This window comes from Ambystoma mexicanum, chromosome 6q, assembly GCF_040938575.1.
Source record: "Ambystoma mexicanum isolate Mex_15411 chromosome 6q, UKY_AmexF1_1, whole genome shotgun sequence".
Taxonomy (NCBI): Eukaryota; Metazoa; Chordata; class Amphibia; order Caudata; family Ambystomatidae; genus Ambystoma; species Ambystoma mexicanum.
In genome coordinates, this window is record NC_090937.1 from 1,139,424,503 (window position 1) to 1,139,444,438 (window position 19,936).

Genomic DNA, 19,936 nt, shown 5'->3' on the forward strand with positions numbered 1-19,936 from the left:
GTACTTGCATGCATTATTTGCATCTGTCCCCTGGTTCCTGCCAACACCCATCCTCTTCAACCTATATATGACTTCATTAGTATTAACTCATGATCTGTGTCTTTGCAGACATTGCATACAACTAAGTAAACGTAATGGTCCGCATCCCAGTAGATATTGGTCACTAAATGCCATTATGGAAGGAGCAAACACACAAAATGTTGCTCCTACCTAATGTCTACTCAGGAAATATTTAATTCAGAAAAATGTTTTAAATCTCCATCAATGATACCGAAAGTATCCTTCCCCTGTACTAAAGCAAACCATATGGTTAATCAATAATTGTATAGTTCTCGTCAATTTCAACAGGTCTTTGTCAACGGCAGGCCTTATCTTTTTGTTTTTTGCTTTTTTTTTAGTGTCGAAGAGGTAAGGCCTGTCTCCCCGGGCAGCCACCCCGCTGTCAGCTACCAGTGCTACACCAACAGAAGTAGCGTGCTACCCTGAAAGGGCAGGTCAAAGTATGGAAGAAAAACCGCCAATAGATGGAGGGGGAAAAAACCTCCTCCAGGCCCAACAGGATCAACTCCGGATGAATAGATGCCCTCTCAGGGCTACTGAAGAATTCAGGGCAAAGATTCAACAGAACAAGTTTCAGGTATGGATTCAGGATAACAAATTCAGGATAAGGGACAGATAAGTACGAAGAGAGAGGGAGAGGGAGCGAGGGAGAGAGAGAAAGAGAGAGAGAGAGGGAGCCACAGGCTAGATAGCGAGGAATCCAGACAAAGGTACTGGAGCGAAATAAGATGGGAACAAGGAGGAGGAGGAAGTTACAACAGGCAGAAAGCCCAGAAAACCTGCATCCTGCAACCGCAAAAAGGCAGATTGCGATGCGTGGCTTACCCTGTGTGTGGCATTTTTGTAGTGTTCTTCGGTGCCGGGCGAACAGCACTATCTTGACGCACCTGGATCATAGCGTTATGTCGTGTGATATGCCGGCACCATCTCTGTCAATCGTAATTCTGCAGTAATTGTATGTTCCAATGATCTGTTCTGATCTCAATGGGCTTAATAGCACCAATGAATAATGTCTACATAATTAGCAAGCTAGCTTCATTGCTAAAAGTTCTTTCTCCAGTACAGAGTAATTTCCTTCTGCTGGAGAAAGTGTTTTGGAAAAATAAGCTAATGGATGTTCGTCTTTATGTTGTCTTTGAACGGCTCCGACTGCAAAGTCCGAAGCATCGGTTTCCAGTATAAACTCCTGGTCATATGATGGCTGACGAAGAAGTGGGGCAGTAGTAAAGGCTACTTTGAGGTTGTCAAAGACTGCCTGAGTGTCACAACCTCAAACCGAGGCTATGGGTCTTGGGCACCATGGCCCCCACTTCAGTACTGTTCCAAGGTCAGAAAGACCCACACTAGCCCGCTACGGGTGCCTTGGTCGCAATCCTGGCGCCGTTGGCACCAGGCGCACTTGGCAAGTATGGTTCCCAATGGACAATGGGTGAACATGGCTGCCCCCGCGAGGATTATTGGGGAACTGCAGCACACAGGCTAGCTTCAGGGCGGGGTCCGCTCCTAAGCCGGGCATACCTGCCGGGTATTTAAACCACGCCCGACCCGAGGCACGCGCTTCGCGTTATTCTGCCTTGCAGCGTGACGTTCACCGAGCCCTGCTCTGTATCCTGGCCTGCTCGGGCGAACAACTTGCAAGAACATCGCTATTCTTACCTGCTCATCTCCAGCTCTTCCATCCAGTAGAAGCCTTCGAGGACTTTTCCATCGCTCCTCCGCCACTTATTCAGGACTAAAGAGGCAAGCATTAGAAACTACGTACCATCTCACCTGGAAGGCCTCCGCCACTCCGAACATCACTTTGGGCCTTCTGTCCTTCTCTCCATCGTCGCTTCTAGGAATTCTCCACGACCTGAGTAGAAACAAAGCACAGGTCAGCTCACTTACAAGGACGCTCTCAGCGCCGCAACTAGCCCAGCCTTACCTTCTTGAACTCAGTATTTGTCTTCGGCTTTCTCCATCAGCCTCTGCAAGACAAAATAAGAAGGTTATTCGAACAATTATCAACATAGATTTTATTCTAAAAACTCTAAAGACTTACCTGAAAAGGGGGAGTCGCAGCCGGTCTGGACTCCAGGTTCACGCCAGTGAAGGAACTCGGTGGACCAAGCAAACGACGACGCGCCCCTGCCTAGCTCGGCAGGACTGAGAGTGCGGCATTACAAAAACCAAGAACTGATCCCAAGCCGAACGAAGTCCGGGGGAGTTGCAGAGAGCCCAGCGGTGTCCCAGACCAGTCTAGAGGCGTCCCTGTGGATACAAGGTGAGCGTTACACTGAGCTTCAAGGGTCCATCGAAAGGAGATGTTCTTTTTCAAAAGATTTGTTAATGGGAGAACCGTTCTGGAATTTTCTTTGATGAATGTACGATAGAAATAAGCCAACCCCCCGAAACCCTGCTATATTTTTAACATTATGGGGGGGGAGTTCATCTGTAAAATAGCCTTCACTTTCCTAGGATCCATAATAATCCCTTGCTTCGATATTGTATAACCTAGGGAACTGAGTCAGTATTTAAGACATTTTTCAGGTTTAGTCAATGTGTTTGTAAACGCGAAAGCACTTGCTTGACGTGTTCGGTGCGTTTTTCTGCCATTTTGGAAATGTTGTCCAAATAGACCACCACACTATGCAAGAGGAGGACTGAAAATATATGGTCCACGAAGCGCTGAAACATTCTGGGGTATAAGCCAAGCTGAAGGGCATGACCTGGTATTGAACGTGACCAAAAGGAGTTAAGAATGTGGCGTTCCACTCAAAGGATCAAAGTATGGAGGATAAACACCCAATATAGGGAAAACACCTACTGCAAGCCCAACAGGATCAACTGGGGGTAATTAGATGCCCTCTCAGGGCTACTGAAGAATTCGGGGCAAAGCTTCCACAGAAAACGTTTCAGGTATGGAGAATTCAGGATAAGAGACTGAGTACGAAGAGAGAAAGCCACAAGCTAGGTGGTGAGGAATCCAGACAAAGGCAGTGGAGCGAAATAAGACGGGAACAAGGAGGAGGAGGGTACAATAGGGAAAAAGCCAGGAAAACTTGCATCCTGCAACCGCAAAGAAAAGGCAGATTGTGAGGTAAGGCTTACCCTGTCTCTGGCATTCTTATAGCATTCTTCAGTGCCTGGAGCCATCTTGACGCACATGTGTCAAAGCGTTATATTGTACGATACGTCATCGCCATCTTGGGGTGGGCCGCCAACCGGTATAGCACCACCATAGCGACGTGGACACCTGGACCTGCTATGCCCGGGCGCGGCTGTGAGTACACGTAACAGTCTTGTGTTAAAATCAGTGTTAAATTAGGTTCTCTCTAAGCCATCTGATCTTCAATTCATTGAACTCTAGTATAATATCCACAGTATCGATATAAAACCGTCACTTATGTCCAGTCAAATGTGCACTAATGATCATATAAATTCCATGATTTTGACAGAAGCATTCTATTGTGTCCAGCCAAATGTGTAACAATGGGCAACATTTCTGATGTTTTGGTGTCTCTCAAAATTATAAAGTGCTTTCATCAGGACCAGAAGTGGCTGTGGCATGGTCTGCAGGTGTAAGGAAAAGATCCATGTAGCATAACCATTAATTATTTAGATCAGTGCCGTAGTGGCATGATCTTAAGCTGCAGCATAAAAACGCTACAAAATGTTCCCAGCCTGTGGATCTTGTAAATTAGGGAGCTTAACTTAGAAAGAATGTCCTGGCCTAATTCCATTAGCCGCTTGCCCTTCATTTAAATTGGTCTCATAAACAAACTGTAATAACTTGCTTACTTGATTCCAATAATGTGAGGTCACAAATCACTACGCTTCCCAGGAGAAGAAACGAGCATAAAACAACGTGGGTATGAAGCTCTAGGTTCTCCAGGAAGGTGCGGCAGAAGCTGCCTCAAGGTCCAACTGGACCAAAACCGAGGTGCTCCTACTTCATCCCAATTAATTTATCTGAACAGTTTGTTTATAAAAGTACGTTCTAGTATCATTTCAGTATAGTAACATTAAAAGGAATACCATTAAACCTATGTATAAAATAAATGGAAATTGTTACAATAAATTGGCTCAGTAACGTTGTCGGACACATTTCTCCTTCTAATCAAGTAATTAAAATTCCACGATGGCGGTGGGGAGGTCCTATTCAAGTGTCTTGGATTTATTTATTTTTTTAAAGTGCCCAGAGGCTTTGCTAGCGGTATCTCTGCTTGAAAACAAATTCTAATAAGGCAACTCTCTAATGACTAAATCTGTTTTATTTGTTTCACTATGTTAGACAGAACTTCCATCTTTCCACCCAAAAGCGCAGACAGAAAATTACATGGGCATAGAAAAACGTGTAAAAAGTGAATCATTGTCAGAAATAGAATTCCTCTTGTCTGATGAAGACCTTCAAGCGTTTGCTTTGTTTAAAAGTCTTTGTTGGGCAGACATGTTACGACCCAAGCTACTCTTCACTGATGACGCCCAATGAGGTAGAAACTTGTCTGGGGTTGCTTGTGGTCTCGTTCAAGAGGGGTGCGACCAACCCTGATTTGCATATGATATTTTCTCCTTTTCTTTTTTAAAATTTATTTTTATTTGTGTTAATCATTTTAGATTTTTACAAAATCAAGTCGAAAGAAGAAAAATGATGGCATGTACATTACTGTGTTAAATGTTGTTGGAAGATTATTTATTTATTTTGCATTTTTAAAGCATTCACACAGCTCTTGAGCATTGAGGCGCTGTTACAGGAATTGTTCGTTTTTTTTGTCGTGTAATTGTTTTTTTTTATCTTGGTTGATATATTTATAACGCGCTTAAACACCCAGAGGTTTCTCAGCGCGGACCCGGGGATCGAACCTGTGTTGCTTTGTGTCGTTTTGCTTCCAAGGCGCGCACGTTGCCATTAAGCTATCCTCCCGGGGACAGTTAAAAGAAGTGAAGTATTCACATATTGAAGAATTTTTAAAGTTGCCAGTAGCCACGAAGTTCTGTCGCCCACCATCATTTTATCCCAGCAAGCGTCTTGGTCCCTTAGTAGGTAATCTGAGAAAATTTGTTTCAGGTACGTGGCTCTTATTCCTCGTGTGCTGTTACAAGAGAGAAGCAAATGCCGAATGGACTCTTTTACTGTAGGCTGGTTACAGAAGCGACACACGTTTGTCTTTGACAAGCCTCTAATCGCCAGTATTTTGTTTGTTTGAAAAAGGTTGAGTCTGGCTCTCATTAATAAGTCACGCGCTAATCTAGATGGAAACTTCTTAATATAAGGCTGCAGTTCATTTAATTTCCTGATGTTGTGGGGAAGATGGTATATCAGTTTGTTGTTTAACGCTGCCTCTTTTGTCCGTATCCAGTCAAGCTCTTTTAATTTCTTCTGAATTTTCGTAGGGTTTGTGAACAAATTCTCCTTGTCACTTTCAATTGAAAGTAACATGTCTAAATTTGATTTAGACCAGGAGTTAATGATCTTGTTGTTTGCACCGCTGCTTTCTTTGAGTATCAGGTTGTAAATCGACAACTCTTTGTACATTCTACACTTACGAAATGGCATGAGGGTGTTAATTTTAACCGTTCCTTCCAAAGACATCAGGCTGAGTTCCTGTCTTATTGACACAACTGAGGTAGAGTTTGGCAGGCCCAATACAGATCTCCAAAACAGCGCCTCCAGTTTCAGGCAAAGTGTCACAGGTGAGTTGGGCATTGCGTCTGCGCCGTAGGTCAATGTAGGCCCACCTTTTTTTTAATAGAAATCTAAGACGGGAATCAAAGAGAAGCGGCCAAATTTCCTGTTGATTGCCTTACCTTGTGCGACCAGCTTTTTAGTGGTTGATTTCAGGTGTTCTTGCATGGCGGTTACGTGCCTGGAGCTATCCAAGATCACCCCTATATATCTGAACGTATTCACTTTTTCCACAGAGTGACCGGCCAACTGCAGGGAGACTTTTTCTCCTTTTTCTTTGTGGATGCTGAGATGATCATACATTTTGTTTTCTTTTCATTTATCTCTAAGTTGTTGTTAGATGTATACTCCTGAAGGTTGGTCAATTGGCGCTGCAGGCCTATAGGAGTATGATCAAGAAGGATTAGATCATCTGCGTATAGTAATCGATTTATATGGGTATTGCCCATTTTTGGAGGAAAGCCTCGATCTGTTAGACATGATTTTTGGAGGTGCCGATAAAAGCCAGAAAAAGAGCCGGGGCCAAAGGGCACCCCTGCTTAACTCATTTTGCCGTCGGTATTTCGGATGAAAGTAACCCTTGCTGATTTAACCTTACTCTTATGCTGGTTCCAGTATGAAGAGCTTTGATTGGCTCCAGGAGTGGTTGCGAGCAATTCCAGGCCTCGAGTTTCGCCCACAGTAGAGATCAATACTCGATCAAAGACCTGGGTTAGGTCAATGAAGGTGATGAAAAGCCTTGGACCCCCCTCCAGAACCCTGCTCTTTAGTGCACTTATCATCAAAATGTTGGCTGATGTTCCCAGATCTTTAGTAAAACCGGTTTGTAAATAATCTTTGCATGCAACAGTTTTGGCCCAGTCATTACATTTTCTGTGCAATAATGACCCGAAGACCTTCCCGATGTAATCGAGTAGAGCGATCTGTCTATAGTTCTTTGGGTCAGCCTTATTTCCTTTCTTGTAAACTGGCACCACTGTGGCAGATTACCATGAGGGCAGGGTCGACTTTAAGATTGCGCATCTGCGAAAGATTTTACTCAGAAAAGTCGAGCACTCTAACGGAAAAGCCTTCAAGTCTACATTGGTTATTCTGACCGGGCCCGGCGCTCTGGAGTGTTTCAATTTCTTGATCTGGGCCGTTATTTCTTCGATGTCGTCAGGACATACCCAGTTTATAGATCCAAGACCGGTGCTCACTCGGCACAGACTAGATGTGTTCTGGAATAAAGTCTGAAAGAAGTTGACCCATGTTGTTTCTCCGATGTTTGAAATAATGACGGGCTCTGTAGGTGAAGAAGATGATTTTAATAGTGACCAGAACTCTCGACTGTTGCTGAGCTTATCGCCTTTAATATACTCTCCGCGTCCCGCCGATATAAGGTCAAGCAATGGTTTTTGAGTCAAGCTTTGTATAGGCGAGATCCTTTATTAGCAGCCGAAATTGCAGAGGGTGTCCCCATCGATTTAGCTAGTCGTTTTAGTTTTCTCATCTCCTTTCTTTTTGCAAACAGAGTTTTGTCGTACGGATGGCTTTTTGAACTCTGGGTGCCCTTTTTATGGATTTGGTGTTTGTAAGTCTTCAGGAGAGGCAGATAATTGATCTGTTTATCTGTTTCGATGTGGGCCTGTACTTGATATTTTGATGTAAGGTCTCTTATTGACGTGGCAGACAATTTCAATCTTGAGCGATGGTTGTGAACGCTCAACTGGAGGTTGGAACTGGCAACTGGAGTCGATTTTGTTGGCCAGGTCATTGAGAGAAGGTTATGGCCACTTGTTGACGTGCCTATTACTTCAAACAATGTCATAACTGGGAGCAACATCGTGGACACAAAGATGTAGTCTATTGTGGCTCTTGCGGTGTCCTGCTCCCATGTAGGCAAACGATCAGTGTCTGGGAACACCGTGTCTAGGTTATGCAAATCACGTGATTTCATCAACTTGGACCATGTGACTCCTCTTTGAGCTGCTGGTCTTAAAGTACAGTGCAGGTTTTGAGAATTAGATTGGGTCTGGCACGTTGCGTTGATATCACCACATATCAAGAGATAGGGGGATAGATAGACCGCTACTGCTTCATGAATTGCTGCTTCCAGCATTTCAAGATAGGAGGAGTCACTGATGACTGCTGGGTTCCAATAGGTATTTGCTATGATGAAAGCTGAAGTCTTTCCTTTTCCTTCCTTAACGTCTGGATGCGTCCATCTGGCTTTGACCATAAGAAGAGAGGGGTTGCTGATAAGCGTTGCTTCCAGTGTAAAACCACTTCTATGTCGGCATGCTGTCAAAATGCCCAAGGAGGGTTGCCCCAGCAGCCCCTTTTTTGCTGGCGATAAGGAAATTTCGTAGCCCTCTAACGTCAGGGCTTGTGTGAGCCAGGTCTCCTGTAAACACAAGATGTCATAATCCGATAGCTTTATGTCCCCTTGTGCCGTCAGATGAGAATGGCCCCTGGTATTCCATGAGCCCAACCAAACATGGGACCTTGATGAAAATGGCTGGGTAGGCGAAGAACGATGGTCTGGAGGGTTGCCCAGAGTGATGCCAGTGGCTAAGATTAATTCTAAACCTTCCATCATCCACCTTTTTTGGTTTGCACTGATGTTCTTTATCTTAGACTTGATACATAAAGACCGATTTCAGAATGACTGGTCTTTTACAAATGACTAATGTTGCCTTTTTAAAGAAAAGGGAATCTTGGTTGGATTCCAAATCGTTTTTTTACATCTGGGCCATCCTTGCGATCCAAAGGTCCAGCTTCGGTTTCCCCGCAAGTAAAAATTATCCAGTCATTTGTAACAGGCTCTAGGTCAAGGTACGTGTCTTCAGTCTACACACTCTGTACCAAGCCAACATATTCTGTGCAATTTGGGGTTACCGCCGAAGTTAGAATTTCTGTGTTGTTGATTAGGCTTTGAATTTATTTATTTGAATATATATATTTACCATCTATTTTACACAAAAGTTGTGATTTATCATTGTTTATTCTTTGTTCCCACTCTTGGAGGCCTGCCTCAAAGTTCTATTTGATCTTATTGGGTTTGCATCGCAAATGGGAAATTTGTGTACCTTTAGGGTAAAAAAAAAAAAAAAAAGGATAAACTTCCACATTTCCTCACTAAAAACATTGATCGATATTTTAATAAAATTTGAACATCCTCTGCTTTTTCTTGTTATTTCTTTTATATTATCCTTCCCAGTCCACTCTGCGTATCATTGATAAATCATTGTCACTTTTCATGATGTAATGTAACATGAATATATGACAGTTGAGTGAGTTCCTCATTAAAGCATAGTTGTGTTCCCTTGTGTAACAATTCATTCTGCAAAACCTACCCACAGGGATTACCTGGGGACACTCCTCCAGGGGAGAACTCTAATCTCTGAATCCAGAGTCGTCTGATGGAATGAGCCAACTCTGCTTTACAGGAAGATTGGGATGCTCCTAGTTTTTGTTGTATTGATTACCACTTGCATTTTGTACTTCATCAATACATTGATTAGATATGTGTTTACTAGTTACTTTTAGGTTAAGTATCAGAGTTATGTTACAGTGGTATTGCTACTGATCATTGGGTTCCAAATTGTTCAGCAATACTCTTTCCCTCTACTCTTGAAGATGTAATGAAATGGGCCCAATAAACATCGAAATCATTTACTCTCCGCAAGTTTGTGACTAGGCTGTGGTGCATGTTTGCATATTAAGAATGTGTGCAATGTTTGAATCCAATGATTGGTCCTGAGTAGACAAAGGCACAACAGGTAAAAGCCCTATTTGTTTTGATGGCTGTGTTAATTCTTAGCAGAGGGAGTTTTCTGAATGTTCGATTGTCTTGCCTTTGGAGCAGAAAGAGGATGGTTAATTTGGCTCTTGCTGCTGCCCTCGGACATTGCTCTTCTTCCTCCACCATCACACTACCTTTGCCACTTGTACATCTGACTTCCCAAATCAGCGCTGTATATTAAAGTGCCTATTACCATGTATATCATCTCAGGTCCTCTCTTCCTTGCATAGACTACAAGCTGCACAGTGTTCTAGTCCGCATCAAGAGACCACCCAAATGCCCTCTACACCAGCCATGTGGAACTTAACTTGCAATACAGATCTAAATCCCTGCTACTGCCAGACTCAATTGAGAGGGACCGCCTTCTCAATGCTGCCAATATTAGGTTCTAGTGTGAGAGAAATACAATGCAAGATCTTTTAGCATGACTTGTAAATTCTTTGAAAGAAGACCCTGCCTTTTTTCTTAGAAAGCAAGTGCTCCTGTTATATCCTTAATAGACTAATCCGACCCGATTGTAGAGGAGCAGGTGGATGCGCTTTCCCTAGCTCCTGCCCCCTCACCGCCGCCAGGGGAAGAGCTGTATGTGGGACTCCATATGTTGTCCCTATACCACATCGAGTGTATGGGAGACAGTATGCACTCAGACAACCATACCAAATGTACCCTCGTACGGAAAGAGTGGAAGGATGTCGGCATGCACCAATGGACATTATGGAGCGCAGAGTGAAATCTAACGAGGGCAGATTGTCATGAAGAAGATATGAGGACATATAGAAACAGTATGAACATATTTAAGAGTAACAATGTAGCTGAAGATACAAGAGAAACATGTACAAAATGATAAAGTAATCATCTATACAAAGAAGAGAAAGTAACTTGCTGACCAATAAGTGTAAATATGCAGTAACGCGATGTAGATGAGACATAAAGGAGCTTGCTATATAGGAAAATATAGCAGGGTAAGGATGGCCATGGTGGGGAAAATGGACCTCTGCTTGTGTTCAGATTCAATCCAGCTACCTCGGAGACCGAACAGGGATGCAGAGTAAGGAGACATTGGAAAAACTTTTTTGTGTGCAGGTTAAAGAGGAGTCTATGTTGGTCTGGGAACAAAGGTGCTATTTTAAAGAATAATTACAAGGCAGAAAGGGAGGCAGAGGGATAAGCCATGTACGTAACACATATTTCTATTAGATTAAAGAAGGAGAAAACATTTGCAAGAGCCAAGCATTGGACAATTAAAAATGGATAAAGCTCCTACAAGATGGAGTGAGCAAGTGCCTAGAGGCCAAGAGGAGCAAGAACACCCAGAATAAGTAAATCAAATAGCAGTAAATAGGAGGTCAAAATGGACAAACGTTGCGGTCTCCTCACATGTGATTCAGAAGTCGAAAACAAGGGCTATACATTAAGCCTCGATAGTGATGTGCTTACACTCCCTCGAATGTCCCAGAACTGAGAGAAAACTACAAGGTAATCTATAGACTGAAAACTTTGGCTTATGGTTGGACTGATGAGGTGATGGACTAATTGGGAAAGTGGGGAGTAATCTGATGTTACTCAAGCACCTGGGTTTCGTTTTGCTTATGTGCTGAGAACAAGCCGAGAGGTTGGGTAAGCATGCAACCGATTAGGGGGTTTACCAGGCAAGGTGCTATACAATGTTGCATAGACCATTCCGCTGCCATTTTCTCTGCTATAATCAGTATTATCCGCATTTAGAGGTAGTTCAAGGGATTTCGCTTGTTTGACCGTGGTAGAAATATTCCCAGCGGAAGTGACCGTAGTCCTTCTTGCTACGAATACCTTTTTACTGCGGTTAAACAAACCAAACCTGCGTCCCCCGAATCTGCCAGTACACCCACAAACCCACCATGCTACTTACCTTTTCTCCGTCTGCCACCTCTCATGTACCCTGTGGTGTCAGTTCCGTCCCTCTAACATGGGCCAAATGCGACGCTGCACGGTCCTTTTTTCTTTTGTCCCCCACCTCCACTATTTAGGAAGCAGGGGGGTACCTCCGCACCCTCAAAGCCCAAAAATACCAAACCTTGGGAGCAGAGGACACCCCTGTAACTCCTGCACTTCATGTTCAGTATTTATTTTTTAAATCGATCGATTGGTACTGTCCAAAATCAGTGAAATGTACCATTAAATTGATTTATATCGATCAAATTGGCTAAGTCCGATAAAGGCGCGTCCTACAGATAATGGGTAGCCAATGAAGTACTAACCCCTATACATACCATAGGTACATATGTTCCCCTAACCAATCCTCCCTTCAATAGGTTTTGTAGTTTGCCACGTAGGATGACCTTATAGATGACGCATATTGGAGTATATAACCTTTGTATAATCAAGTTTGTTTGTGAGTGTGTGAGCATCAGTCTGTTGTTCATCAGTTCGCCCTGCTTTATTGAATTGAGAATAAAGTAGTATTTGCCATATTTTCTGATTCTGTCCGGTATTTTGATCTGAGATCTTTATTGGTAATTCCATCTAGCACAAGAGACGCTTCAAAGTGCTATAGCACACCATTCTTAGGCTGCATGTGATTTCCTTACTCATGCCTTCATCCCGACTGTCTTCCAAGCACACATACAAAGGAGATGGGCATTTATGTCCAGACACCTACCAACCAGATTGTGAAGCTGCCTTCCTCTCCACATGTGATCACAGCCCATTCTGATCACCCACTCGAAATCAATGGTTGCATTCGTAACAATTTGTTAGTTGTTTATTTTATTTATATAGCGCACCAGACCCAGAGGTAAGCTGGCGCTTAGGTAAGAGGTTACAGGATACAGATTATACATTCTTTATGATATATACAATTTATACAGTTTATATAATATATACACATTTATGTACCAGACAGTTAAAGTCGAGACACATGGGTAAGAGAAAGTGAAAGCAAACGGTAAGTATCTGAGATGACAGGAGTGGGCCGAGGTAGAGTTCGTTTTTTTTTCAGTAAGTAACCATGTAATGACATGATTTCTGAATGACTGAAAGGTGAAGATTGATTTAATGTACAATGGTAGAGTGTTCCACAGTTGGGAGGCTAGAACTGGGAAGATGGTACCGCCGGCTCTTTTTAGGGTGAATTTGGGCACCACCAGGCATAAGGTATTAGAGGCTCTTTTGATTCTGGCTGAAGATTTCCAAGTGAATTTATTAGTGAGATAAGGAGGGGCTAGGTTGTTCAAGGCTTTGTATTTGAGGCAGATGGTTTTTGGGTCTTTTTTTTGTGTATGGAGAGCCATTTGCAAGATTTTCTAATAGTAGAGATATGCTCATGCCTAGGAATGTTTAATGCCGCCCATAGAGCATTATTTTGGAGGACTTGCAGTTTGTTGATTATGGATTTATTTGCGCCTAGTTATAGGCTGTTACAGTAGTTCAGTTTGGATTGAATAAGAGCTCTAGCCAGTGTGAGGCAGCTATCGGAGGACAGAAAAGGTCTACAGGCCCTGATCAGTTTACCTGTGTAGGCAGTGGCTGAGGCGGTCATGTTCATTTGTTTTGAGAGGTTAGTGTTGGCATCGAGGTAGAAGCCAAGTGTTTTTACACTTTTTTAACAATGGGAATGGTATTTCCATCGATGATGCTGTTGTATTTTGGGCTAAGTTTAAGCAGGTTGTTTGGTGAGCCAACCAAGAGCAGTTCAGTCTTGTCATCATTCAGGCAGAGACCATGTGTGGCCATCCATGCCTGAATGATGGTGAAGACTTTGTTGATCCGGTCGACATCAGAGTTGTAGTTGCTTGATAGAGTAAGGAGTATCTGGGTGTCATCTGCATAATTGGTGTAGGTGACACCCAGATGGTCCAGTTAGTCAAAGTGGCTTTGTAAATATGTTATACAAAGTAGCTGAAACATAGGAGCCTTGAGGGACACCACATGTAATGGGGATGGGGTCAGCTGCCGCTACGGGAGAGAAGACCCGCATGGTTCTAATCCAATACCCTCCGTAAGCCACAGACCTTTGTAGCCACCAGCCATTTTTGAATCATACAACACTGTATCAGAATCTTTGCTTTCTGTTGTTGACAGTGAGTGGACCCACAAAACGGTGAGAAACTGTTTGAATAATCAAGTCAACAGATCCTGCTATAGGGAAAGAGGGATCCTGACGAGCAGTGCCTATAGACCCTCCAAGAGAACCTATCAGAATTGCTGAGGGCCATTGACGCACAGTACATGTTGAAAGGCCAGTGAATCCTCCCTATTTGAAATATGGTGGCTATCGTTGCGTACTGAAGGGGAATTGTTTACTAATAGAACGGGTGACAGATCCTGTGGATAAGTAACCTCTGAGGCAGAAGTAAGGTGTTCAAATGGGAGGCCTGTGGGAGATTTCATTCAAGGCAACCAGGAAACCCTTATGATACCGGCTGACACCAAAGCCTTTGCTGGCGATGATGAGAGTGAGCCACTGAAGGTGACTGGCGGAGACACATAGCAAATGCTTCCTGTGGAGGAAAAGTAGCATCTGCAACCCAAAGGGCAGGGAAAGAGAAGTGCACTGGGGAGTGAGCAGATGGTGAGTTGTGTGAAAGACAATGCTCTGCCTTAGTGGTGAGAGGAGTGAGAGCTCTCAGAATCATAAGAAGTGTAGCAAGCAGGCAGAGGGAAAACGTGGAGATTCTGTCTCCTGGCACACTGGAGCATTTGGAGCATGTGGAAGCAACATTGTTGAATCCTTGAACCTGGGGGGATGTTCTAAAGCAGATGACAACCATTAGTGTGCATTGCAAGTAGGAGATAAACTCAGACTGTAATAAGGTTCGCAATCGTGCAACAATAAACATTGAACATTGTGTTCGATTAAAGGGCTTGTGATACATTCTAGAACCTGGAACTAGGGTTCTCATGTTTGCAGCACTAGTATTTTAACACTTTGAGAAGGAGCCCGTGCTGCATATTGGAGCTTGGATTTATGATTGTCGAGCAGGCCAAGGTGAGTAGGAGATTTGATGAACGCATCCTGGCTACTGACACCTGCAGCAAAAGAAAGTATGAACCTGTAAAGCTGGAAGAGATGCATTTGTTTGAAGGTGGTTGTTTTGTATGACTATGCCACCATAGATTCGCTGGCCTGCACAGCCTTGTGGTCAGTGCATAGGTGTTCCATCTCCCCTGGAGCTCCTGCACCTACCCTTCCACTCACCCCTTTGGGACCCGTGCCAAGTGTGTTTTAGGAACTGATTGCCCCCAATGTGGTACTGTTAGGGAGAATTCTCATTTTATGGCTAATTTCCCTTATCTATAGAGTCCCCCAGCAGCTTTTCTGTACCCGAAGGGTTTGTTTTTTTCTCCCGCTAAGAGTGAGACTCTTTTTCCCACTCTTAGGCATTTTTGCTATGTGTGTTCTAGGCTATTTTTGTGTTTAATGTCTATGGGGTTTCTCTCACCTCCATAGGAACCATCTTTATTCACATGTGTTACACAGCACCCTCCATGCAGTGACACAGGGGTGTCGTAGCGACCCCCAAACATAGACTCCATACCCTGGGACTGACTACTGTCTCCCATGGCACGTAAATTCCCCATTGACTTTACTAGTCAATTTTTTGTGAACTAAACCAGTACAACTCATCTTACTATGAAAGTACTGGGAAGGGTTGATAGTTTTTCCCTTATGTTAATTTTCGAGAGGGTACCGTACAGTCCCTCTCTCAAAAGTTTCTGGCTAGTGGCAGTGGTTACTACCGTAAATATTCAACCGCAAATATTTTCCTATGGGATTTTCCCATTGTTCGAGGCTACCACATTTTCTGACAGCCTCTAACATACCACCCGTGTATTTTAATATTAACTTTACTCCGGTAGGTTTTATTTGTCTGAACTTTAATATAACTTCTTTCTCGTGTCTCCTAAACCAAGGACGGGGATCCTTTGTTCGTCCTTTTGGCGGGCTTCTGCCGAGAAGCCCTCCTTTCGGCGCCACTGAGTCTGGGGTGGATCCTTTGTGTGGGAGGGGGGGAGTAGGACCCCTGGACAGGGTTGCCTCCGCAACCCATGTCGCACTCTATCCTGATAGGCTGGAGGGTCTCCCGCGAAGATGACCACTCCACTGTGTGAATGAAAGCTAGGCTGTATGAATGGGGATCTTTTTGCATAAAAGCAGGGTCCTGGGGACTGGAAGAGCAAGACGTCGCCACTGGAACTAAGAAGCCGAAGAGAAGAGAAGCCAAAGACGTCTGCAACGAATGAACCCCCGGTCAAGCCCTGCTGCAGCGTCTCGCCACTTTTCTCCACACGACGAGAGAAGATCTGCATCTGCAAGAGCCTTCTTCCCTTGAGCTGGTGGGGCCAACCAGTTTGCCAATCGCCTTCCCGGGCCTGCCTTGGTTGAATCGCCAGTACCCCGTACTCGGAGACCGGATAGCCAGGCACCAATCCACCCGGACAACGATTTTATTCGTCGGCAGCACCGCGGCTGGTTTCATCCCTGGGCAGTGCAGTAACTCGAACCTTCCTCCACGATGAGAGCCTCTCTTACACTGCTGGATCCTTCAAACTGCAGGAACAACCGCCACCGCAGGAGCCACTTCTTCATTTATAAGGTACATTGTTCCGCCAGGCCGCCCCTTCTGCGTGGTAGTTGTAAAGGTGTTTTAAATCCTTTACCCACCTGTTGGGCTGGCCGCCCCTCTCTTTTAACATTGTTTTTCACCTTCTGCATTCACCTTTTCAAAATTGTTAACCAAAGACTTGACTGCAGCTACAAGAACATTTTGCTTCTGGGCCCTTGCTCTGTACCACTGACTCTGGCACAGGCCTTTTGACTCTGGCTACATTTGTTAGAACTGCCTTTTTTAGATTGCTTCTCAACTCGAACTGTGTTGGTGCACCTACTTCTTACAACCCCCTTTTTCTTCCCCTTTCTAAACCTTGTGAAGTGCCATTTTGCTCAGTTTTCATTTAAGTATATTCTATACTGATGCACGGTCTTGCTTAAACTGGTTCACAAACTTATGGGAAGTGTTGCTAGGGTGAGTAAGAAGATATTTCTGTATAACTTGTGCTTTCCCTCCCTTGTGAGAAATTGCTAGAGTATCCCTTGTGTGTGGTTTTTACTGTACCCTTTTGCTCAGTTTTCACTCTGGTTCACTTGGTCTACAATTTAACTAGGGAGTGTGTATATTTTTTTTGGACTTATTTTAACTTGCTTGATGACTGTGATAAATGTTTTTTACTAGAAGTGTATACAATAAATATATATATACTTTTTAATACAAAGCTTTGGTCAGTGTTCCCTTGTGCCATAGTACTGTAGGCCTATTGTGTAAACCCTGAATACTGCTCATCACCCTCTTGAGATAGGTCTGACTGCTCAGCCACAGCTACCAACTAAATCTTTGTGGTCCGGATTGATACCAAAGCGGATTTATTGCTCTCACCTGTAGTCCTAATCTTCTGTAGTGCTCCCTAAGGGAACTGCACAGGATTCTGCCTAACAGGTACTTTGCATCTAATCGGGAGTTGTGGGTGGCACACCTGTTTGTCGTGGTTATGCAGTGTGCTTTACACACAGTAACATTCAAGTAAATCTCCATTCCCATTCAGCATCTGTTTTCTTGCAGGGTTTTTCCCCAGACCATGGGCCACTTGCACTGTTGGCTTGTAAACACTCAACGGCAGCAGATGGCTAGTTTGCTACTTTCCCAATGCGAAAAGATCAACATAAGGTTAACAACTTTAATCCAATTTCGCATTTGAGGGATAAATAAGTACATATACTGGAGCTCATAGTGCAAAGCTTCAATTCAGAATGCTTATTGAATGTTCCCAAACTGAAAATAATTGCAATGACCTTATGCTGCATCACATGGCTCAGCGGCATATGGTTATGTGCATTGTTGGGGCTCTTGCCGGGCCTATAGAGCTTGGTTCCCAATTTTTCATATAACCCCATCTGCCAGTTTTGATGTGGGATCTGCAACATCCAGGTTTCAAACCTAAGGCTAAGCTGGAGTAGCAGCACATATGCCATGCTGGGGATTTGCCATGAAGGCCTGTGCGTCGGTTTTGCAGGCAGCTGTTCGAGTTTAATATATTTGCTGGTGCCCTTTTCAAGGTGCCACTATTTCCACTTTGTGTAAATGAAGGATGATTAGAAACTATAGCTAAGATGTTGAAGACTATTTTAAAGTGATTATAAAGCAGCAAAATGGCTTTAGTTGAGGCCTAAGTATGGTACATAATGTTTGAACACTTTAGTATATGATAGCCGGCTAATAAACGGTTCTTTGCTACATAGACTATGCTAGTGCATTTGACTGTGCATTGTGCTCTAGGCTATGGGATGAGCTTGTGCAGGGGGCCATTAATAGTTATGATTGGAAGATTGATGGGGGGGGGGTCAATGGAGATGGTGGACTCTTATATATACCTCAGCATTCCTATTAAGGATCGCCCTGTGTGGACTTATTATGGGTACATACTCTCTGTTAAAATAATGAAAAAATGCCTCGTTATTAAAAACGTCCTGGCCAGGAGGGGCGGTCATTCTATAGAAGGATACCTAGGGTGTATAGGGCAAGTGTAATGCTGGGCATTCTCTACGGCCTAGAGGTGTTTCCTGAACATTATGTAAGTTGTCTCTGGGTGACGGAGGGTAAAATCATTTAGTCCATGCTCAACCGTTCGAAAGCCTTTCCCGTAGAGCTTGTAAGGTGTGAACTTGGTTTGACCTCTCTATTGGCTCTATGTAAGTTTCAGTGCTGCAAATCATATGTAAAATGACTCCTTAACAAAGGCAGTGGGGTGTCACTCTTATGCCTGATGGCGAGTAGTTCTCATAACAACACTATAAATGATGCATATTTAGAACTTCAAAGGACCACCATGGAGTTACTTCCTGCAATTGACCTTGATCTCCCTACCAAGCAGAACTATTTTGAATTCCTGAAGAAATTCAAATTTTAAACTGCTAATTGGGACTGATCTCAAAATTTGGTGGTGCTTTCCGATTAAAAAGAGCTATAGGGAGTATACCGGGAGTATACCAGTCAAAGTTAAACTCTGGGTAAACTGAAAGCCTGCTTATTAAAGTATTCTGGTATGAATCTTAAACGTTTTATTTTACATCTGCATTTTAATATTCTTAGCATATTTGGATACACCAGGGAATTGTTGGGTATTCCCCATGGAGATAGATTAGGTTGTGTATCTAAGGAAAAGGTGGAAACAGCTCGACATGTCTTAACAAGCTGTTCCCACTTAGTTGGGCGTTATTGGAAAGGATACATGAGATTTGTTAGTTCTCCAACTAGAATTGCTTCCAACCAATTCTGGGCCTGTATATACTCTGCAGAATCCTTGCTTTATCACTGCTGCTTCGTATCACGTTTTGAAAGTCGTTTTTCTTTGTATAATAGGGTCAAATGATTAAAAAGCATGAAATACATCTTATTGATGGCACAGCTGTAGGATACATTAGAACGAAGTTTGTAGATGATCATTTTGGAGTTTATTATTGAATTTGGAAAATAGGTTTTTAATGTTCACTAATACTATGTTGATTGATGTGTGTAATGTTTATGAACTTTTGTGATGATGTTCGTTTTTAGTGCTATTTCTTCTTTTGGGATTTTATCGTGGAACATGTTTTATGCAAAGCCATAAGCACAATAAATCATTTTAGTTTCCAGCATCCTCTGCAAAACCTTGCACAAAAAAGTCTTATATTTGTATATGGCGCTCCAATTTGAAGCAGATGCACGTTTTTTCACAGTATGGTAGACGATCGTCTCTCTCGGAAAATAATTAGTTAATTATTTAGGAAGTACATACTGCTGGTACATGGTAAGTGTGACTTAAACATGCAGAATAGGTATTTTGAAGAGCCCTTTAGAGTCTCATATCCTTGGTTCGACTATTTTGTTCTTATTAAGTTGCATTGCCTAAAGTAGGATCAGAATTTGACTTTCATTTCAATCTCTAAGAATGATCTATTTCTTGTTCTCTGAACACTAAAAAAAAAGAGTTCTTTTTAGTATTTAACTATTGTATTAAATGCTCCTTTATTTTTCAGGGTCATGTAGACTTTAATTATGAAGTATCAAGATCTTTAGCAGCTTGTCAAGGTGTCATACTTGTAGTGGATGCAAATGAGGTGGGTCTGGCCATTTATGCATTATACTTTGTTGCATATCCGTGTATTGCTAATTTTGATAACGTAATCGCACGTGCAATCAAGCGAATGTCAAGTGTTTTGGTGGAAGTAAATTATAGCACATGGCCCTGCTCGCAACGTGAACTGCTGTAATCGCAAAACAGCACCCTGGGTGTGACATCAGTGGAAAACTGACCTAAACTCTACGCATTTATGCAATCACGTATTGCCACGTAAATGCAGAAAGACAATTGGCCTCATTAGAAGTTGGCATTAGCCTTTCCGATAAAAGCGT

At 43.1% G+C, this 19,936-nt stretch overlaps 1 protein-coding gene across 3 annotated transcripts in view; it reads left to right on the forward strand.

The window, feature by feature from the left end:
- The window catches only part of GUF1 (GTP binding elongation factor GUF1), a 719,613-nt gene that overhangs the window by 150,322 nt on the left and 549,355 nt on the right, over positions 1 to 19,936 (forward strand). For all 3 annotated transcript variants that reach the window (XM_069631727.1, XM_069631729.1, XM_069631728.1), the window contains one exon: positions 19,561 to 19,641. In XM_069631727.1, coding sequence (XP_069487828.1) covers positions 19,561 to 19,641 — 81 coding nt within the window. The remainder of the gene's footprint in view (positions 1 to 19,560; positions 19,642 to 19,936) is intronic.